This window comes from Ursus arctos, unplaced genomic scaffold (genome assembly GCF_023065955.2).
Source record: "Ursus arctos isolate Adak ecotype North America unplaced genomic scaffold, UrsArc2.0 scaffold_6, whole genome shotgun sequence".
NCBI classification, from domain to species: domain Eukaryota; kingdom Metazoa; phylum Chordata; class Mammalia; order Carnivora; family Ursidae; genus Ursus; species Ursus arctos.
Window position 1 is genome coordinate 53,444,816 of NW_026623078.1, and position 24,131 is coordinate 53,468,946.

The 24,131-nt window shown below is 42.7% G+C and overlaps 1 protein-coding gene across 10 annotated transcripts in view; it reads right to left on the minus strand.

Moving 5' to 3' along the window:
- UBR5 (ubiquitin protein ligase E3 component n-recognin 5) overlaps window positions 1-23,456 on the minus strand; it is a 134,685-nt gene extending 111,229 nt beyond the window's left edge. For 9 of the 10 annotated variants that reach the window (XM_057308118.1, XM_026495613.4, XM_057308116.1 and 6 more), the window contains exon 1: window positions 23,351-23,456. In XM_057308118.1, the coding sequence (XP_057164101.1) occupies window positions 23,351-23,412 (62 nt within the window). In that variant the 5' untranslated portion in view covers window positions 23,413-23,456. Of the gene's footprint in view, window positions 1-22,196; window positions 22,364-23,350 lie in introns of those variants that run through there. The other variant, XM_057308119.1, reaches the window with a different exon arrangement.
- Between the last annotated feature and the right edge of the window lie 675 nt (window positions 23,457-24,131).

Consider the following 24,131-nt stretch of genomic DNA (forward strand, 5'->3'; position numbering starts at 1 on the left):
ACACTGGCTGCTATGGAGGGAATGTTTGTGCCCCACCCCCACCACCGCCCAAAATTCATATGGTAAAACTCTAATGCCCAAGTAATGGCAACGGGAGATGGAGTCTCCGGCTAGTAATTAGGTCATGAGGGTGGGTCCTCGTGATAGGATTAGTGCCCTTCTAAGACAGAGGAGAGCTGGCTTTTCACTCTGTGCTCTCTGATGATGTGAGGATACAACGCAAAGACAGTCATCAACAAGCCAAGAAGCACGCCTTGGCCAAAACTGGGCCGTTATGACACCACATCCTGATCTCAGACTTCCAGGCTCCAGAACCGTGAGGAATAAACGTCGTTGCTTAAGGCCCCCAGTCTCGAGTCCTGTGCTACAGCAGCGCCAGCAGACTGTGACAGTGGGCACGGACAACTAGCGTACTTACAGTAAGGAGGAATCATTTTCTTGTACAGGACTTCTAATTAAACTTGTTTCTCTCCACTACCTCCTGCAATCCTCTAAAAGGACAACAAATGAATTTTAAAATTACAAGGACAAAGAGAAAGAGAAGGCTAGTGCATTCGAGCAAGAGAAGCCAAAATAATTCTGGAAACTGGAAAGCAGATGGGGAAGTGGCAAAGGACCCAGCAGATAAGAGAAAACTGAAACAGGATGCCTCGGTGGCTCAGTCAGTTAAGCGTCTACCCTCGGCTCACGTCATGATCCCAGGGTTGTAGGATCGAGTCCCAGATTCGCCTCCTTGCTCGGTGGGTTCTCCCTCTGCTTGCTGCTCCCCCTGCTTGTGTCTCCGCAATTTTAACTGGAAGCACCAAGAACTTATGAAGTCTGGGGGTACCTAAACAGGAAGACTGTTTGGAGTTTGCATAAGGAGCAATTAAGATGCTCACCCTATGAGGAGACTGTCCCTTCCAGACTTTGCCAGAACTGTTCCCTACTACAGAAATTCAAACAGAACAACAGCCTGGGGATATCTAGCTAGGCAGGTATGGGCACACTGGAAGAAGTGAAAGCTATTTATTGAAATGAGGAGTAAGCCAGCCCCCATCCCAGATGCTTACGGCCACACTCTAAATTCCAGGATTCCTCTCTGAGGAAACGGCCCAACAGAAGAAAAAAAGCTTCAACATAAAGCAAAAAAAAAAAAAAAAAAAAAATCAAAGCAATGGAACATAGGGGAGAAAAGATAAGTAAATCAGAGTAGCAACAGAGGCGTCAAACATCCAAATATGAGGAGTTCTCCCCCTCAAAAAAAAGAAAAATGAGAAAATGGATGGGAGAAAAAAGTATTAAATAATGCAACAAAGTTTCCAGTAACTGAAGCTCAGATAGGAGCTTCCAGAATAGAGAGACCTACCAAGTGTCTGGGGCCCAAAATACAGTGAATAGGGGAAAGACCTACATCAAGCATGAAACTTCTCAGCAACAGAGATCAAGAAAGACCCTAAAAGCTTTGGGGGTGTAGGTGCAGTAGAAAGGATCAGGAGTCAACGTGGCACTGAACTCCTCAAAAGAAATACTGTAAGCTACGTGACAATGATGGAACGCCTTCAAGATTCTGAGGAAAAATTATTCTCAACCAGAAAGTACATACTTAGCCAGGAACAGTGTACAGACAAAAATTAAATTCGTTTCCATCTAAATAAAGTAGCAAAATGGCACACAGAATAGGTACGAGCTTTAAAACAAACAAACAAAACCTCTTTAAAACAAACTATCAAAACCGGATCCAAAACTCCTTAGCATGTCACCAAACAGTTAACTAAATGAGAAACAGACAAAAAACTTCCGTCCGCCTCCCTTTTCGGACATAGAAATTAAATAGATTCACTTGTCCAACCAACCTCCCAGCAGTGATTGTGGTCTCATCTACAAAAGTCACAGAAAAGTAAAGGTACTATTTGTGTTTTAATGTATATGTGCAACTTTGGACAGCCTTAAATACTCTCAAGATGACTGAGTATCAGCAAAGCCAAGAGCCTGGGGTAAGGGACAAGAGCAAGGAACAGAGCCAAACAAACAAAACAAACCCTAGGGACAAAGGTCTCTTTAAAAACTAGAGGAGTTTCTTGTGAACATTCCCTGAAATTAGCAAGTCTAGAGCACCCTGACCCCTACTTCTTTATTTTTAAACTCTCTTACTATGAGTTATTGGCTTGACCGGAGTCTATAAAACAGACAAGCCAGAAAAACTCTAACCACAACAATCAGGACTTAAAAGCCTGACCCTTAAACTTAATCAAGCATTTTGATCTGAAATATCTACAAAGGGTTTCTGAGTTCCTCAACACATCCAAGAAATAATTTAGACCACAAATTTACTCCCATCACGGCAAATTTTACTTACACATTTGAACCAACATGGTACTGTGGCACACAATATGCTTAGTACCCAGCCGGGTACTCAATGTTAGCTGCTCCTGCTATTTCAGTCATTACTGCTTCTGACCGAATACAAGGGGGAAAAAACTGCACTAAGAGGAATCTGGGGAGAACTCTCTAACTGATGGGCAGTACCATTCTGGATGAAGACAGCAAAGCACAACTCCAAGTATTTACTGTCATACCCTTTTAAAAAACAAGCACGGAGAGCCATCCAAAGTAGCTCTCCTAACTGACACGTGACAAGACCAATGAGACACAACTGAAGCTCCTGGAGAAAACTGGACTTCTCAGTTCCCATGTACTGTAAAAGGGTGATGCGATGGCATCTGTTAAAATGCTGGTTATCTCACCTTCTCCAAATTACATTTGGAATTACTTCTAGCCTTCCCAAGTTACCCATGAAATATCTACAAAAAGTATAATTAAGGGCGCCTGGGTGGCTCAGTGGGTTAAGCGTCTGCCTTCAGCTCAGGTCATGATCCCAGGGTCGTGCAGGGAGTCTGTTTCTCCCTCTGTCCACCCCCCCCACCCATTCTCTCTCTCTGACAAATAAATAAAATCTTATATAATACACACACACACACACACACACACATATAATTAAGACACTACTGTCCAGTAGCTGCTTCCTCTTCTGACCGCCTCCAGAACTTAATTATTCAATTGTGCAATTAATCATTCACTACTCTGAACTGTTCTCTCTGAAATTGCTATTCTACTTTTTAGAGATCTATTTGGTTTTCCCAACTATACAGGTAAACTCCTTGAGGGTATGACCTATGACTTAACTTTCTGCACATCTGTGTATTTAAGTACACCCTAAGTACTGCATAGATTAAAAATACTAAACTATTATACAAAACCAGAGCCCAACTGTTCACAACCTTTCTCACCCAAACGCCACATAAAGGATAGCAACAATTCAGTGTCACTACGTCAGTGACTCCAATGCACGCCCCAGCCCACCACCTCACACGCTAGCGTGTCAGGACAGAGCGCAGCAAGAGCTTAATGAGTAGGTATCGGCATACTGGCTTCAGAAATGAAACGTGGTGCTAGTTTCAACATTCAACTGAACACGGAGACTATGCGTCACTTCACACGGTGGTCCCCTCTCCTCCAACAAATCCCAGGCAAGACGGAAGAAAAGACACAATGATGACCCTGTCCTCTGCAAACAGATCAAAATTTTAAAGCAATAAAAAAATGTGTTCCTGTAGGTAGGAGATAACTGCTAATGTACTGCTTACAGGTCTTCACTACGACATTTGTTTTTATCTATGAATGTTTAAAACTTCCGTTCACATAAAACTACCCATGAGCCTCAGCGGCAGAGCCTGTTGATGCAACTGAATAACTAAGGGCCTGCGCTCAGAGAGCCACCGAACACTCCCCCGCTGTGCAGCCTGGGAAGCGCGCTGAACCTCCTGCAACTCACAGAGTGCTGCATGAGATGTTTGGAAACCATAGCGCTTTGCACGTAGTAAGAAATAACAACGCTAAAAATAATGTTTAAAAGGAGCAGATCTCAGGGGCGCCTGGGTGGCTCAGTTGGTTAAGCATCTGCCTTCGGCTCAGGTCATGATCCCAGGGTCCAGCAGGGAGTCGGCTTCTCCCTCTCCCTGGGCCCCTCCTTCCTGCTCGTGCTCGCTCTCTCAAATAAATAAAATCTTAAATAAAATAAAATAAAATAAAATAAAATAAAATAAAATAAAATAAATAAGTAAACCTCAGGATGTACAGGATCAGCCTCTAAAATCCAAACATCTGAATTCTAACCCAGAAAGTTACACTCTTTGATCCCTAAAGAAGGTCTCAACAAAACAAGGACTTACTATAACTTCAGTTTTTACCAATGCTTAATATAATCACCAAGAAAACTTGCATGTCAATTATAAAACTCGCTGTCCATTGGGCTTTTTAATGTCTCTGAATGTAATAAAGATTCACCAGGAATTTCTCAGAAATTTCTCTGTGAAGAAAAAGTTTCACTCTGCTGTAACATAATAAGCAATGTTATTTTTCAGCCGTTGCTTGTCTCAGCTTCTAGAAAGTCTAAAATATGAATCAACTTAAACTGACACTTCACTGACACCTCCTGCCACCTTCACCAACCAGAACTTCTACCCACTCTCTTCCCCAGCTTTGAGTGTTAGACCTGGGAAGGCCCTTAATAACTATCTGATCCCATACACTCATTTTCTAATGACAATAACAAAGCCTCTTTTGATTAGAAAAAGACAAAACGACAGAAGGTACCGAATGTACAAAATAAATACAGAGTCCTTCTTTTTCACACTGACACAAAAGATGCTGCAATTTCATCACCTACTCTAACAAAAACAGCAAAACCACCAAGAAAAACGGCACACGACTAACATTCCTTTAAAATTGACCACAAATAATATCAAAATACCACCTCAGGCAAAGCTATGAAATAATATGAAGGCCTACTTCTAACAAACATTACGTACAAATAGACATCATCTTCCTATTAATCATACTGTTAAGCAATGCCTTTATTTCAATCATAATGACCCTGCCCCAAAAATGTTTGCAGCTCTCCTTCTGGAACTGGCTAGAAGGTTTCTTTTGAATGCCACTGCATAGCCATACCTAGTACAATGCCTGGCACATAGTAGGCATGCAAATGAGTATTAAGATAAATAGACTCAGCATCAAAACCTAGTCATTTCAGGGCACATGGGTGTCTGCAAATAGGAAACATTCAGTCCTAAAGCTTAATCAAATGATGATGAAGCCGAGAAGCTCTAGTCCAAAGAAAATTCTGGTTCACAGGAAATACATCCTACATCTGAGCACAGTTATAGTAAAGAACTAATAACCACTAGCCCATGTGGCAATCTTTAAAGGTCTCAGAACATATCAAATGTTTCATTATTTCCTAAAAAATGCACCCAATCAACCACCAGACTGGTGAGTAATACCAATGATGTCAAAAGAACACATTATACTAACTTCTTTGTGATTTGGACCTGGATGCCTTTGGGGGCGGGGGCCTCTGCGACGTTCACCTGTTGAACTGACAAGTTCAGTACTTCCGTCTGGAAATACTATGTTCATTAACAGTTACTACTACCACAAAATGCATTATGTCCAGTGCAGTAAATTTCAAGTCCGCATTGTTTCTATTTTCAAATACATGGTATCAATCTTTTCTAAAACTTTCATGGCACCCAAATCTCCTTCTGGTAAGTATTAGTTCATCATCTTTTTTTAGGATTTTATTTATTTGGGAGAGTGAGTGCATGCATAATCAAGGGAAGGGGAGCAGAGGGAGAGGGAGAAGCAGACTCCAATCTGAGCAGGGAGCCCAATGTGGGACTTGATCCCAGGACCCCAAGATCAGGACCTGAGCCTAAGGCAGATGCTTAACCAACTGAGCCACACAGGCACCCCTGTTTATCATCTTTTTTAATGGTCAAGGTCCTTTTTAAAAACAATCTATAAATCCTTTGACACTCCTCCCACCAAGAGGTAGACTCTAATTACCTCCTCTTTAATCCAGGCCTTCTGACTTGCTTCTTGAGAAGGGCATGAGGCAGACAGAAGTGATTCTGCAGGACTTCTAAAGCCATGGCATACAAAAGCAGTCCAGCTTGGCACTCTCTCTCTTGGGACAGGGACACATGCTTTTGAAACTCTGAGCCGCCACCTAAGAAGTCTAGCAACCTCGGAGCCTCCACGCTGCAGAGACCACTCGGAGAGCCCACCCAAGGTGGAAATGCCTGAGGAACCGCGCCAGTTCCAGGTCCCCGCTGTCTGAGTCTTCCCGGCCACCATCTGACTACAACTGCATAAGAAACCTACAGTAAGGACCCCCCAGCAGAGTACTGTCCATCTCCAGAAACAATAAATGACTGTTGATCTATACCATTAAATTCGGAGTGGTTTCTTACACAGCAGTAAAAAACCAGAATGAAGATCAAAGCAAACCTCACCATTTTCTTTGGTACTAGCTCCACTGGCTTATGAATAAAGCCTCGTTTATACTTAATCTTTGATATCTTTCTTGCCAGCTTCCTTTAACTGTGCTAAGTTTAAGAACAAAACTCTGTATTATCTACACACGTAAACTCCCTTAAACATGTACTTCAAGTAGCTTATTTAACAAATCTGTTTAACTTATCTGAATAGTAAATCTTAGCCAAAATAAAAACCAATCTTTATGTGACATCAACAAAACCCCTCACTTCTATATTCCCCAGTAACTTATAGAACACTGACAAACCAACTCTCCTGTCAATCACACCAGGAAATATACACTGATAGATTGTTCTCATTTCCTCATCCCTGTGGTCAGGAGACTGCATAAGGAAACAAAAACCGACAAGGCCCAAACCTTCTCCAACCACTTATCTCTTATTAAAATGGTCTCAAACATCCCTACATAACCTGGCTATCATTTCCACATCTTCTGGAGTCAAGCTGTTGCTGATCATGGGATGCCATCTGACAATACAATGTAATCCGATGCAAAATAGATGCAAAGTGAAACTGTAAATCTTGCAAAAGATGCAAGATTTCATGAGGTCTAGGAAAAGCAATACTAGAAAATTCATCAAAATATCCACACACCACTGACAAATGAAAATTGTATACACAGACCAATTAAAAATTCATGAAATTAAAAACAATGACAATTGCACTTTCAAACAGAAGGACTTCCATATTTCGATCGTTAAGGGCGACTCCTGTAAAAATTGCAAATATTTTGTAAAAATGACTCCATGACAAAATTCAAATGAAGCCAAATGCAATGTGTGAACTTTGACTGAATTCTGATTTGAAAAACCCAACTATTATATATTATATATTATATATATATTATATATTATATAAAGACAAGTGGGGAAAACTGAATATACACTAGCTACTGGACGGTATTAATGAATTCTTGTTCATTTTCTAAGGTGTGATAATGCTATGGTGGTTGATGTAAGTACAGGTATTTAAAAGATAAAGCATCATGAGGACTGCAGCTTCCAAATAATCCAAAGTTTTGGTATCTATCTTGTGTGTATATATATATATATATATATATATATATATGAACACACACACTTTGCAATTTTGGCAAAATGATAAGAATTACTGAATCTAGAAGATGTATTACCAGGTAATTTATTGTTTATTCTTTCAATTTTTCTGCATGTTTGAAAATGTTCATAATAGAATGTTGGGGGGAATCAACCTAACCAAAAATACACACACACACACGCACACGCACACACACACGCAGAGTCAAGGATCACCATTTAAGGAAGGCCTCCGACATGAAATATGGGAGGGGGCATTGAAGTTATACTGCGGTATCTTTCAATTATTATTGGAATAGTATATGCAAAAAAAAAAAATCCATACACTTAATTCATTCCTTATTCTAAAGATCAAAATACAGTTGTAAGAATCAATTTTTATTAAAATATTCTGTTTTTTGAAGTTCAAATTAATTTAATAAAAATATGTACTAACTATGATATCTCAGGTACTATGAATGCAACGACCACGCACAATAAGCCTGTCTTCAAAGACACCACCTCTCAGCATTCCCAGATGGCACTCACAGGCTCAAAGTAAAGGGAAAGCAAGTTTAAAGAATGGCCCTGCACAGTGATGAAAATGTTTAAAAAACCACTTAGGGATATTACAAAGAACAGTTCAATTCAGTGGGCTTTCCCATTTCTAACTGAATACAATTTTTAATAAGGATACATTTCGAATAGATGTAACATGGAAATTAAACACCTCTCATTTAAAAGCAGGGTTTCCTAATTATTAACACACAAAAAGCATGTCACTACAACGTAGCTCCACCAAGGGCAGGAATTTTTGCCTCCTTTGTTCATTTTTGTAGCCCAAGAGTCTGGCCCAAAACAAGGCCTCAATTAAGTATTTGTTGACTAACAATGAATGAACGAATGAATCAAACTTTAGGCCGCATTTTTAAAAATGCTTTCTCATAGTGTTCATTTATATTTAAGTTATAATAAAAATTCTGCCAGTTTACTAGAAAAATAAGTGCTTAAATTTTACCACACTGTTTTTTACAAGCTGTCTTCTCCTTGGGTGAACTATGAATGTAAAATGGAAATAAGTTTTTGTCCAAAATCCAACAGGCTTTCATTACCATTCCTTTGGGGGCAGGCTGTGAACAAATTTCCTTAAGCTCAAATCAAAAATTATGCCCAAATATCTAATCTTAATTTAGGACTCTGTTCAATATCAAAGCTCAAAATAAATTTTTAAAAATAAATTTATTTATAGAATCACCCCTCAGTTATATACAAACAATTTTATTTCATATAAGAGGTTTCTTTTTTTTTTTTTTAAGATTTTATTTATTTATATTGACAGAGAGAGGGCAAGAGTGAGCACAAGCTGGGGCAGAGGCAGGCAGAGTAAGGGAGAAGCAGACTCCCCGCTGAGCAAGGAGCCTGGAAGTGGCACTCGATCCCAGGACCCTGGGATCATGACCTGAGCTGAAGGCAGATGCTTAATCGACTGAGCCACCCAGGCGCCCCTTATAAGAGGTTTCTAGAGAAAAATTTAATGAAATTAAGTGTTCTTTATTCAATGCTTTCCATGTTCTGCAGGCACGCTGAGAGGTGGCCTCTCTGAGGACAGGGTTATTGTGGGTGGTCCCTGCATTCCCAGTACCTGAGGCACTGTAGTTAGTAGATATGTGAACAGTACATGTGACCAGCTAACTGAACTGAAACACTTGGTTAGGGATTTATTGTTTCTGTTATTTAAAAAACATATAGCAGCATATAAAATGCTAAAACACACTGAGACATCAAAAGTAATTCATCCATAACCCAGAGACAAATGCACTGTCATTTTCCTCAATCACTTCTTATGAAACTTTTGTCCTTAACATGGTTAAGATCATAGGCTATTTTCTCTCTTAGAAAAATGCATTATTATTCATCTCAGTGATATTACTAGCTCATCTGTAGAATTTGCAGTGTTTTCCCAACAGCAATGAAGCATTTGAACTGAATCATCCACCCAAGCTGGTTCATCTTCATCAACAATAGCAAATCCCAACAACTAGGCTGGATGGAGGTAAAGGATGCTACTTGTAGCCATGAAATCAAGCAACTGTCCTAAACTGGGATGGAATTCACACCCTTTACTGCACTGGTTCAATTGCTAAGTCTAACCCACTAAATAAGTCAGTTACAGCCAATATATAACCTAGCACATCAAATTTATTTTCATGATAATACCAAGCTCATTTTTTAAGATAGTTAACACTGTATCCCTTTCTACAAGAACTATTCAACTGATCTGAAACTCTCTGTACTCATTGCTCTAACAGTCGGGGCTCCTTAACTATAAGGAGGAACTATAGTTCCTCAAATGTACTGCCCTCTCTCACCTTAGGGTCTTCACACATGCAGCCCCTTCTGCCTACAAAGCTCTTCCAGTCCTCAGCGCCCTGCCCTGTGCCACACCTCTGCCATGGCCCTCTCAGCCTACCTCCTACTCAGAATCCTGGTCCTCCTTTTGACAGTTCTTCTGAAAAGCTTTCCTTCTTCACGAGACCAGGCTATGGTGACCTCTGGTGAAGAATCCCAAATTTCTTTCACTGTACTCATCACACTGCCGCATAATGGCCTGTCTTTCCCACCAACTAAGCTCCACCACCGTGCACCCAAGACTAGAACCGACATGCAGAAGCCCACCCCAAATTTGCTGTTTTCATGGCATGTGTGTACACAAAGTGTGTATATCAATATTTAATTGCATTTATATATGGTAATAAATATGTATCAGAAAAACAAGTAACTTCGCATGCCTATAACAAAAAGAAAAGGAAAAGAAATAAAGCTGAGTTAGTACAGGGCCGCCTGGGTGGCTCAGTCAGTTAAGCGTCTGCCTTAGGCTCAGGTCAGGATCCCAAGGTCCTGGGATGGAGCCCTGCCACAGGCTCCCGGCTCCACGGGGAGTCTGCTTGTCCTTCTCCCTCTGCCACTCCCTCCCGCTTGTGTGCTCTCTCTTGCGGCGGCTCGCTCGCTCTCTCTCTCTCTCTCAAATAAATAAATAAAATCTTTGGGGGGAAAAAAAAAGCTGAGTTAGTGCAGAGTCTAGTCTTTGCCACTTAACTAATCACTTGGGCCCTTGTGCCCTCAATTTCCTCAGCTGTAAAATATGAAAACCCTAAGATACCCCTTGGTGTAAAATTCTGAACATCTCAAAAATGACTCAGCAGTTGATGTCAAGTAGACTCGCAGGCTACTCAAGTTAAAAACGAACATCAACTATTACAGACTAATATACAGAATGATAATAGGTATCCTGGAAATGTGAACAAATTCCTGATGGGCACCTCACAGTACTGGGACCTACTAAACAGCGTTCCAAAAAGAACAGTCTCAACTTCACTGGAAATCAAAGGGGAACAAACACTCCCAATCCCGGGAGGCGGCAACGCTGTCAATGTCTTTCGCTTTATCACACCTGATTTCAAATAAGCTTTTGCCACACGGAAACTTCCCATTAAGTTTACATGGAAAATGTAATTAAAAAATAATACAACTGCACTGAATTCATTATGTCAAGTTAAATACATCGGCTCTCGCTGTTTAATATTTTTAAAAGATACAGAAGAGTTGGGATAGTTTTCAAGAGCTCCCCTCCACTTAACCTAAGAAGGTGGTAAGAATTTAGAATGTCCACTGCTTTTACATACTTATTAGAAGGAGTACAAAAAAGGAAGAAGAGCAGGTCTAAAGCAGGAAATAAAAGTTAAATCCTGAAGTGGCGAAGCTGAGAAACACCCATCAACTACGGCTCATAAACCACTATGTACAGCCCTCCCGTCACACAGGTTCAAAGCGGAAATGAGCTTTCAGACATCAAACACATCCCCTCATCTGACGGATGAGTAAACTAAGAATCACTGCAGGCAAATGACTTGCCCAAGACTACACAACTAGTTAGCAGAAGGACCAAGCCTCCTGACACCGAGTCCAGGGGCTTTTTAGTTCTCACAGCTCTTCCCATCAGGACCCATCTACCGTACATAAAATCTTACACATACACAGTAACACACCCAAATTCTGTAGGAATTTTAATGATAATGAATGTTGGTATCATAAAACAAACCTAAAGACAGATAAAAACTTAGTACAAAACTTAAAGGATTAAGCAGATATATCTAAACTCAGATATGCATTTAAGTAATCTCTTCACCCAACTTGGGGCTCGAACTCATGACCCCGAGATCAAAAGTTGGTTGCCCAAAAAAAAAAAGGAAAAGAGAGAGAGAGTTGGATGTTCTATGAACTGAGCCAGCCAGGTGCCCCCACATATTTTTGACTATTTCATCTCACCTTGGGGTCTTAAATCTGATATGAAATTCCATATCCATTAAAACAGTTCTATTCCACGAATATCTATAACCACAAATAATCTTGAAATATTTCTGGCAGAGTGCTATATAAAATTAAGTATTTTATTTATTAAGAGGGAGGAGCGGCAGAGGGAAAGAGAGAATCTCTAGAAGGCTCCACACCCACCACAGAGCTAGACGCAGAGCAGGGCTCGATCTCACAACCCTGAGATCAGGACCTGAGCTGAAATCAAGAGTAGGATGCTTAGGGGGTGCCTGGGCAGTGCAGTCGTTAAGCGTCTGCTTTCAGATCAGGGTGTGATCAGGGCGTGATCCCGGCGTTCTGGGATCCAGTCCCACATCGAGCTCCCCCGCTGGGAGCCTGCTTCTTTCTCTCCCACTCCCCCTGCTTGTGTTCCCTCTCTCGCTGGCTGTCTCTGTCAAATAAATAAAAAATCTTTAAAAAAAAAAAAAAAGAGTAGGATGCTTAACCAACTAAGCAACCCAAGCACCCCTGAAATTAAGTATTTTAAATGAAGACAATAACAATGAAGGAATCAGAGGACACAGTCTCACATTTTAGGGTCTCTCTCCTGGTAGTATTCAAGGTGGTCACAGGGTCAATCCCAGCCTGTGCAACATGAGTGAGCAGAAAGGAGCACAGACTCTCCATATAAGCTCTTCAACCCTCTTCCCTCCTTGCCAACTCCAACAATAAGTCAGTCTAAGCATCAGGACGAAACAACCTGTTTTCACACCCCACTGAGTCCTATCTTCTTGTCTTATCCCTCGACAGTACCTTTTGCAAACAAAAAGCAAAAGAACCAAAAAAAAAAAAAAAATCCACTGTCCATATGTAAACTGCTCTCACACAGAACAAGAGTTCTGCACTACTATTAAAACTCTGATTATCAATATCACCCCTGGTGAAGCCCTGATTGCTGACAGTATCTTCCACGCCTCTAAAAGAAAATTCATTAGGCTCAAAGAGAACAGAAGTAAGAGGATGAACCAGTCTCCACACCCTGCAACCCTGTCTTCAAAGCCCGTCGTAAGCACCAGGTTTAATCATCAGGTCCGTCTCCCCTGTCATTTATACTATCTAGTAGCACTTATTTCCCTCTGACATGTTTGCCTCTCCTGTAAAATGAATTCCCCATGAGGGCAGAGGCCATTATCTTTGTATCCCAATGTATGTAATTTAGTTGGCAAAATAGTTATTGAATTGAGTAAAAGAGTAAAAAATTATTCTCCCACTTTCTTTGTTCATCTTCCATTCATCAATGAAACTTAAGTGAAAGAAATCATAGACAACCGTAGACACAGTTCTTCTCCCTCTGAACCATTCTACAATACAAAAATCCTTTGCCCTAGCACAACCCTAAGAGCATAGAAACTGAGCAGAGAAAACCTACATGATCCGGCCCAATTCACTCACTTACAAGTAACAGGTGTATCACTGACTCACGGTCACATAGCCAATTAGTGTCAGATACAAAAAAAAACCCAAATCCCTGACCACTGACTTCCTCCAATTTATATTCCAGTCACCATCATGTCAAAGACCAAATGACTAAAAACTTAATCACTACCTAGGATATAGCTCATCAATTCAAACTCATCTAAGAATACCAAGTCTTCTCTAAATTTGTGTCTTCTAATCTATGCTATCTTAGCAAAGAAATAAGCAATTTTCAAAAATGCACATGGGGAAAATGCTCCTTTAACTCTCTAGTGCTTTGCAAGGATGTCAAAAATACGTGGTATAATCAAGATGTTACCATTAGGGTAAGCCAGGTTATGGGGACACGGGCCCTCTGCACTATTTTTGCAACTACTCGTGAGTCTATAATTATTTCAAAGTAAACAGTTAAAAAAAAAGTACATGGCACACCCACCTGATGCCACTCCCTGCGCCCACTATCGCCTCACTATTCTCCAAACTTGCCCAATGAGGCAGAAAATGCTCCAGCTGCCTCTCAACCCAAGTTCCAGAAAGGGCTGGTGCAACAAGTGAAACCCACTCCTGGGTTAGCACAACGTTTGAGGGTGAGAAGCACACAAACATTTACTGAACCAGGAAAACTAATCTAACGCAGCTCTCCAGCTCTGTGCTGGCAGCACACGGCAAATATTTGCGCAGGCTAAACTCGACTACCTCTTGCACCGGTCTTTCGAAGTTTGCTAGTGGTCTGGACCAGCTTCACTCCCCCAGCTGGACTGTAACCCTAGGACTGACGGGTGTTGTTAAAAAGCTACCCCTCTCAGTGTCTTAGAGTTCTAGGGAGGACCTAATATTTATGTAACTCTCCTCAAACTTTTAAAATTTCATCTGCGGAAAAAACAAAAATTACTCTAGCCTCGAGGAGCAAGAAAATACCCTATTCTCAAGCAGCAGCCACAGAACCTGTAGTCTAAGGGGGAGAGGAAGGCTGGGGCAGTGAGGCCCTGGCAAGCACCGCTCTATCTGCTGTCATCAATTATTTTAATTGTAATACAAAGGAATGTGAACAAGAGCCTTTTATACAGTAATCCTTAAGCTTTTGTGCTCCTGATGATGGTGGTCCGTTTAGACACTGTGAGAAGTACTACTTTAAATCAAAGAACCTCTTAATCAGAAAAGCCACAATAAATGTTTTTAGTACAATTTGGTTCGGTTATGTTACTCTTACAAAAATTCAATGTTGTCAGAAAAACTCCATTTCAAAGAAAAAAAAAAAAAACGGTTTAAACATACCACGCCCAAAAACCAATGCTATCACCCCTCAAGAATGTCCTAAGTTCACCAAAGAATGATCAAATCTTCATGAAAGTTGAGAAAGCTTTTTACATTTCCAAAAGTCTTCTGAGGAATCAAGAGGCCCTGGAGAAGAAAAGAAAAAAACCAACTGCCCTAGCCCCTCCACTCAAGAGAGTTTTGTGAATCCAGAAACATTCTGGAATGGTATGGGGGTGGCTGTTAACCACATACGACTCCTGTCTCTGGACGCAGGTGTCATGCACGTCCTTCAGCAGCTTCCAGCTCTTCAAAGTGCCAGAAAGAAGAGCAGTTGCTGCCAGCAACATCAGCCCACATGTCATCTCTGACCTACAGACCACGCAGGGCTGCCAGGCTGCCCAATGAAGACACCCGCTCCCGGGTCCGCATCCCTTCCGAAGTGACAGAAACCTACCAGGGACTCAGGGGGAACGCGCGGCAGTAATGCGGATTCATCCCTTGCTTGCCACTGCAGGAGGCAAAGAAAAAGTGGTTCCTCTACCTCCCCCCAGGAAGGCAAGAGCACACTGTCCACAGCATCCAAGTACTCACTCCCCCTCGATTATCCTCCGTCTACACATAACAATCAGAACACCCGGTAAGAAGAAAAACACAACCGCTTAAGGAAAACAACAGGGATCTCCGACAGGAGATGAAGACCAGGTTGAACACCACTAGAAATACAAGCATGTTAAGGGAATGGAACGTTTACACTAAATACGCCCACAATTTAAGAAAAATCACTTGATTGGTGCTTTTAAAGACAAAGTAGCGTTTCTATATGCAGATGATGATACAGAGCAATAAATGGACTAGTTCAAATTACTTCTGGACAAGAAACAAAGCCATTCCTACAATATAAGAAAATAGATGTTGACTGCAAAAACCCAATATCACAACCCGAAAAGCCTTTCAGAGAACCCGGTTTTCATCATTTAGACATTAAAATAACCCTACCATATAGTCTCTTTTTTTTTCCCCAAAGATTTTATTTATTCGTCAGAGAGAGAGTGAGAGAGAGGGAGCGCGCGTGCACAAGCAGGGGGAGCGGCAGGTAGAGGGGAGAAGCAGGCTCCCCACTGAGCAGGGAGTCCGAGGAGGCGCTGGATCCCAGGACCCCGGGATCACCACCTGAGTTGAAGGCAGACGCTTAACCAACTGAGCCACCCAGGCATCCCTGTCTCTGCTTTCTTAACTTTCTTCACATTAACTTCCTAATCTCCAATCTGGCCTTTTCTTAAGGCTTAGGACACCCGTCATCCTCCACGTCTCACACCATAGCAAGCAGACTGTCACAGAAAATCTCAGATCAATCTCCACCAAGCCCCTAAGTAAGGGGGCGTGGGAGCCATTCACACAAAGGCCATCTCTGGAGTTTCAGATCGGCTGTGAGGAAGACCTAGTATCTGAGTTCCCATAACGATCTGGAACACCTATCCATTCAATCTATCCATTCATTCGGTCCACACTGCTTCCTACGCGGGACACTGTCCTATCTCTATATGCAATCTGGAGTACCATCACTCCCAACGGTGCCAAAGATCTTCGCTTCACATATACAAATACTTTAATTAACGTAAAACTTTGCTGTCGAGAAAAAGGCAGATTTCTTATAAGCAGATTTTTCATATGAAAAATACTGTAACATATTAAAGTCAAGAAAAGTTTCAAGGATACAAAACCATACCCAGGATGATCACAACTATTATAAAAACAAAAATATCCAGGTACAGAAAAAGAGACTAGAAAGCCACCAAAATGTTAACATTTAAAAAGTAAACTTTTTAAATTTATCCTCTGTATTTTCCAGATCTTTTGCAAAAATGTTTTTTATAACAAGCAATTTTTAAAAATAAATAAAAACTAGAGAGTAGCCAGAAGCTGAAAGCAACCCAAATTTAAATTAGCAAAAAAACAGATCTGAAATTGTGGCATATCCAAACAATGAAATACCACCACTAATACAAAAGGGAAAAAAACTACTACATGCTACGCAAGCCAAGTAGAAGACACCAGACGCACAATTCCATTTCTACGAAATTCTAAAGGCAAAATTACAATGAGACAAAGAACAGTGGTTTTCAGGGACGGGGACAAGAGAGAAGGACTGAGAATGCAAAGGGGCATCAGGGAACTTTTTGGGGTGGTGGAAATGTTCTATGTTCTTGACTGTGGTGGTTACACAGCTGTATACATTTGTCAAAATTCATCAAACTGTATACTTTAAATAAGTGAGTTATACTGTATGTCAATTATACTTCAATAAAGCTGATTTACAAAATAAAATTAGAGAAAGTTGAAAACATTTTATTAAGGTAAATGATACCATCAGAAACCAAACAACTTTACTTTTTCTACATAGATAAGACAAATTGTGTCTTATTTACACGTGAAATAACATTAAATTTTAACACTTTATTTAATATTCTGATAAAAATGGGAATGTCGCAAAACACAGCTACCAATGAACTTACCATATCTCTCATTTTCAAGAGATTTATAACCACAACACTAATTCTATCAAGAAAGTAATATGAAACACAATCTCATTAGAGAATAATGTCTCATAGCCAAGTTCAATTTACTAATAGTCTCACTTCTATACATTAAATTAGAAGAATCTTGCAAACTTTTCACATGACTTATTATTCCTCAATGTGCCCTACAGAAAATCTCATAGTTTCATCACAAGTGACTGCTAACACAATGCTCTCACTGGAGGCTGACAAGTGACCCCATCAAGCTACAAGGAGCCTTCAGATTTCCAATGCAATGCTGCCCCTCCTTCTAAGGCTACAATCCAAACAAATTTTGTCTTATTCTTAAAAAAGTCAAATTTTTGTAACATGCCACAACCCAATTAGTCTTACCATGTAAAACGCTGATGAAAAATAAGCATTTATGTGACAACAGGAAAACCTAAACAGACTGAATTCTGATTTTAAGGAACCATTTTAGGTGGGTTGGGTTTTTTTTAAGTTTTCATCTTTGAGATGCATCCTGAAGATATATTGATTAAATTATCTGATGGGGAAAGTGTTGAAACCAGACAGGGCCACTGATGTGATGACTGTCGTGATTAGGGGACAACTGTTGTACCTGTGTGTTCATCACACAATGGCCTCTACTTCTGTATAATGCCTGAAACTCTCCATAATAACAAGTTTAAAAACAATTCTCAGAGTAAAACCTGAAAATCAATTGTAATAATAAATCAACAGTTCATAATCACAACGAGCCAGGAGAGGCTGTTTTCACTTGCTCAGAATGCCAAGGTGGCAAAATGACAGAAAAACAGACTACAAATGGAGTTTGTTTTCTTCATTAGTAGTAGATAGGATAAAAATGGGGGAAAGAAGCTGTAAGTACATTCTCCTGCAACATAAAACTGCTTCCTTCAATACACCCCATAGGAGCTACTGAAGTGTAATTATTTTTTAAAGATTTTATTTTTTTTAAGTAATCTCTACATCCAACATGAGGCTCAAACTTATAACCGGGAGATCAACTGTCACATGCTCTACCGTCTGAGCCAGCCAGGCGCCCCCACTGAAGTGCCATTTGACGCAGCCTTCAGTGATTCCACTTTCCTTTAGAGACCAGTTCCTAAATAACCTAACTGCTAGGGAAAAATCTCTATCTTTCCTAAAATTCGCTGCACTATTCCTAGTTGCACTTCCGTGTACAGTGTAATTTCCTGCACAAGTGTGTTTACCCCTAAGCCTACAATTTAGTCTCTGATTTCTTGATTTATAAAACTGATCTGCCCCTGTTTGTTTTTCAAGTTTTTGTTTGGCTATTTCATACCCTGTCCTTAAGCTTATTTTCCTTAATCAGCTCCATTTAATCATTGCAGTTAAACTTGCCTGTACCTTCCCAGTACAGTCCTCTAGTGTGACTGTCTGGCTAACACTCTCCAGTGAGATTTCCCTCTGGTTTGGCGATGTGACGCTCTACCCCACACAGACTAACAGTTGTGGTTTTTGGTGTAGCGCAGTGACATTTCAGGCAGCTTTCCACTATTATAACATCCACCCACCACAACCTTTGTTCAGCTCCATGTAATCCCTGGCACGTTTTCAGGCGCCTACTGAGAGGGCAAGGATATCCCTGAGTCTTTAAAACCCAACAGTTCCTAATAAAAACCAGGACCACTTACTGAATGCCATGCCCTGCGCAAAAAAAGCACTTCCTACGTCGTTGTCCAACAGAACTTCCAGTGGTGGCGCCGGTCCACATCCGCACCGTCCTGTGCGGTGGCCACTAGCTGCATGCGGTGACAGAGCACCTGAAATGTAGCTAGTGTTGCCGAGAAACGGACTTTTTAATTTTAACTTTCAATAGTCACATTATGAGACGAACAACTTACGTTGCTGGAATTTTTCTTCGTAAAAGTCATTTCCATTTATCTTTACATCTGCATATATTCAAGATAAGCGAGGACAGAGTTTCTCAAGCCCAGCACAACTAGACAACCTTCCGTGTGGGAGCTGTACTACACACTGTCGCGGTGGGCAGCTTCCCTGGCCTCTATCCACTAGAGGCCGGCAGCAATGCTCCAGCTGCGACAATCAAAAAAAGCAGCTCCACACACTGCCAAATATCCCCTGGGGGGGACAAAACTGCACCCAATTGAGAACCACTGATCTAAGGCTAAGTCTGGATTCTGTACTCAATGGTAAGGATATTCTAGAGCAAGCTCTTTGATTTCCTGCTTTTTTGACTTGAAAATCCGACAACACATAAGAGTTAAAAGTAACCATCTCTTCATATTTTCCACATTACCCACATTATAATATTTGTGTTTTCCCACCCACTATCTCAGTTGTTCCTTACCAACCTTGAGATGGGTACTACGCCTGATTTAGAGATGGGGGGGCAGGGAGAGAGACAAGGGAGTAAGGCTCTAAGTGGTTAAATGACTTGCCAACCAGCACATAGTTAATAAGCAGTAGGACTGAGACAAACCCAGATTCAGGAATTCCGAATTTCTAATTCCTCTCTGTATTATCTAACCTGGTAGCCTTACAGCACCTAAAGGGAAGCTCCTTAGAGAAAATCCTTTTGATATGACAATCTAAACCCAGACTGTTTGATTGCACAACATGTTACAATGCCAAAAAGCAAGGCTCACAGGAAAATTCCACAGACAGACAATGAGAACTGGTTCCTATTGTAACCAACCTACACCGTGAGGAGTAACTCAGGACAGGGACAAGTCAGGGCATACCCACATCACTTTAAAAAGGCCTCTCCTAGGCCAGTTCTAGGAAAGGGTTAAGAGGGTCAGCCCTCTGACAAAAGGCGTAAGTGGAAGGAGGAGGTGTAGGGAAGGAGAAATCAAAACTCTAAGAAAGGTCTAAGGCTGCCATGCCTCCAACGGCAACAATATCTCAGAACACAGGCCATGTGGAACAGTGGGAAGAGACCTGGACTTGGGGGGAGAGGGGGGCGGCACACCCATCATGTGGACCTCATCTGTCAGTAGTTCACTGTGTACCCCTGGATAAATTCTACAAAGCTCCAGGACTGTCTTTTTCAACTCATTAGTGAAAAGACTGGTCTACATAACTTCTTTGGCACCTTCCAGATCTTAGCAGGCACTTCCAGCTCTTCCCTCAAACTCCACAGCAGAACCCATGTTCTTGATATCCTTTGGCTGTTTCTCTGAAATAATGATTTAAGCAGGAACATAGTACTAACTCAAGAAATTCACTAGAAAGAAAATCAAAATGTCACAAAAGTATCTGAGCAGGGATGGTTTCAATTCAATACAGTGAGTATTTACATAGGGCCGGCCACTCCGCACTAGGGACTCTCTAATCACTCTGGGAAGCCACAGCCAACATTCTGGGCTCTCTGAATTCCTCTGCTCTGCCCTAGCCACCCCCACCTATATTCATCAACTGCATTCATTATTTGGTCTCCCAGGGCAATGATTACAGATTTTAACCCAATATACAAAGACTACTGCAGAATTAGCAAGTCTGAAAACACAAAGGAAAAAAAAATCACATAAACTTTTTTTATACGAGTATATTTTAGATATTTAAGACATCACATCATTATACTGAACAAAATATCTGACTTTTAACAGGATGCGGCTACTTTAAAAAGAAAGCTTTTTTGGAGAAGAAAATATTGATGTTTTGAGGCCCCTTATGTTTTCTTTAACTCACCAATTTATTTGCAATACCATAATGCCTGTTCAATCTTACTGCTTTTCATGTAAAGAATAAAGTCTACTTATTTATACCATTTTTCATCCAAAAATATCATTTATCATTTCATTCCTGGCATGGATACATTTCTCATATAAAAGTCAAGCTATAGTGGCACACTCTTTCTGATTACCAAAACTTACTAAATCTTGGTAAAGTTTTTATCTGAAGATGAAAATATTCTGGGCTTTTGGTTCCAGTTAAAAAGCTCCAGAAAGCCAGTCTGCTCTGTAAACAGATTTCTGTCAAGCAACGCAGCAATAGGTTTCTCCTATAACTCTGCAACGAGGTATGCAAAGAGGATCTTTCCCTTTGAAGGGAAAGACACAGAACAGCTCCACCATAAGTCAGCTACATCAAAAAAGGGGGGCATGGCTGTCTCAAATGCTGTCCTCACAAATCTCAACAGACCATTCTTTACTGCTACCAGCTCAACTATATGTTCCCAAAATTTTACCTACAGTACTTTCTATTTCCTCAAATATCTGCCACCTCAACACACATATTTTATACTATGAATCAGATCCACTTCTGTTTCATAAAAACTCAAGGTGCTTTAAATATTCTTAATATTGTGTACGGACACTGCAGTAATCAAAACCAAAACTGACTACTTGTTTACATTAGGAATGAAAAAAAAAGTAGCTTAAAAAAGGATACATTACTTGTAAATTCCCTAGACTAGCTGAAGTAAAAGGAATGTTCAAAAATTAGTCAAAATGCCAAGACAACTGGCAAAATAGGTTTTGGCATACACAGTCAATTGAGTAAGCTAGTCAGGATTCTCGGTATAAATAAAGTAGGACTAATAGAGAAAACATGGCCTACCTCTCGCCTGCCTGGTGCAATTTTCTAAGTTACAAGACAAGTTACACTACAAGCACTACTAACGTGGTTCCATGAATGACAGTAGAGCTATCCTCACTAATAGTCTGGTTCCAAAATTTACAAAAATTTCTTATGTTAAAATCTCACAGATCTCTAAATCTAATGAAATTAAAATCAGAGTAAGGATCGTAAAACAAAATGCTAAATGACAAAACTTATTTCAGTATTTTTAGAAAGTATTTCAAAAGTTTCACAAACATGTTAAAATACAAAATAGATACAGAAAAGACTGGACAAATCTGAACCCAGAGCCACAAACTAAGCCGCCAGCTTTCGGATTGAGCAGCTGTCCGCCCCACCTGAGGCGGTTAGATACTCGGAGACCGAGGCCAATATCTTAGCAGCAAGTTAGGCCTCTTCCTCCCTCCGGGAAGCGCATGACAAACGGCGTCATGCAACTTATGTCACCCAGTCACTTAGCAAAAATCGTATCTAACTTCTAAACTTGGGTCCGGATGGCCATTTATACTCAAAAGAAATCGAAAGCAGTTATATCACTGGGGGAGAGGGAGGCTTAAAATGCCCCACCTTCTGGCCCCGTAAATATTCAGCCCATCATTAGATTGGAGTCCTAAATTCAAAGACTTACTTTAATGGAGGCCTCCCTCAACCTTCTCCGAGTCTCTGTTTTGCAACAGTGAAGGAACTTTTCCTGCTTTATCTTAGTTCCCTGAGAGCATGCGGCCCTGCAATTCAATATCCTAAACTGGCTGGGAACGGCGGAGGAGGCAAAGGGAGGAATCCACAGCCAAAATAGCCTTCTTATTAAAGACAAAAAAAAAAAAAATCATAAGTCCTCCTCCGCCCATAGCAAACCCATCCCAGAAATTTACAGCTTGTTAAGAAAGCAGCATTGCGAACTGCAAACGTAAGAGTTTTCCTTTGACTCTACGCACGGTTTTCAGCTGTCAAATTACAACTCAGGAAAACACTATCATTAGAATAAAAAAGGAAACAAAAAAGCTCGCACCATAGGGGCTGGGAGAAGGGAGCACACCAGCCCCGTTTCGGAAGAAGGAGAGCAAAGGGAATCCAATCCACTTCCCCACCCCCGCCTGAATTCATCTCCTCCCCAGGCCGGCAAACCTCACTGCAGGAGCTCAAATTTAATAATAATAACAATAATCATGGCGCTTCCTCCCCCCCCCCCCCCCCGCAACGCGATCTGCCGGGAATCAGCCTCCCCCTCCCCTGGGATCTCCAGGCTTGGCAGGTCCAGACCACCCCACCGGACACAGCTCCCGGGGGCCCGGACGAGCCCGGTCTACCCCGGGGCCCCTCGCCCCGCTTCTCCTCTTCCCTCTCTTTTTACCTCCACCATCCCCCATCCGCATTGTCTGTCTCAATTCAACTTTGACTAATATGGATTCCTCGGGCCTGGGCCGGGCGGTAATTACAGCCCGCCCCCCCCCCGGAGCCGGATCCCCCCCCATCTCCGCCGAGTTCAACGCGGCTCCTCGGAGGGAGACGGGGGGGGGGGGGGGAGGGAGGGAGGGAGGAGGTTGCAGCGCGCTTTCCCGTCTACACCACGGGCACCGTCTACACCGCGCTCCCCCCGCGGCCCCGGAGCCCGGGACCAGAAGTTTACCCCGGAAGGGGCTTAGCCGGGGGCAGTGAGGACCCCCCCCGCCGGCCGGCCGGCGCGTAAACACGGGTGCCCGCCCCGGCGCGGCCCCGTGGGGGAGGGGAGGGCGGGGAGGCGCCCCTCCCCCCGCCCGCCCGCCAGCCCGCCGGCCCTATTACCTGTCATTGAGCTGGTCCTCGGTGCCCGGCAGCGGGTGAACCACGAAATGGATGGACGTCATGGTGCTTCCTTCTCGTCCTCCTCCCGAGGACGGCCCCCTCCCGCTCTCGCCCACCCCCCCCAACCCCCTTCCCCTCCCCAAAACCCACGGCCGCCGCCGCCTCCCAGTCCCCAAATGGAGGGAAGCAAATGCGCAGGGGCCGCCGCCGCCTCCCTGCCGGGCGTGTGTCCGCGGCCCCGCGGTGCAGCGGGGCGGGCAGGGCGGATCAACACGCCACCCGCTCTCCCGGCGACAGCGCACAGGAGTGCGAGGCCGGCGGCCGGGACCCGGGGCGCGCCGCCGCCAGCGGCGGCCGGTCGTCGGGAGAGGGGGCGACTGGGGAGGGAGGAGAGGGGCGGGCTGCGGGGACGGTGTGGTCCCGGCGGCGGACGGGGTCCGGACTAGGGAGGTGGGGAGGGAGATGAGCCCGCACCGCGCGTCACTGGCGAGAAGCCGCCGCCACCGCCAACACCGCCGCCGCCATCTTCACTTCTGCCCCAGTTTCTCCGTCTCGCAGGCTCCGCTCCCGAGCGGCGGGGGAGGGGCGAACGGGAGGAGGAGAAGGAGGGAGGAGACCGGCGGGCGGGGGCACGGCTGCGAGGGGGCGGGGCTCCGGGAAACGGGCGGTAAGGCCCTTTCGATTGGGCGGCTCAACGTTGTCGGGCCACGGCACTGTAAGGCGCGTGCGGATTGGTCCGTTCGGCCCCGAGCCCAGCCCCCTGGGGGGTGGGATAGCTCCC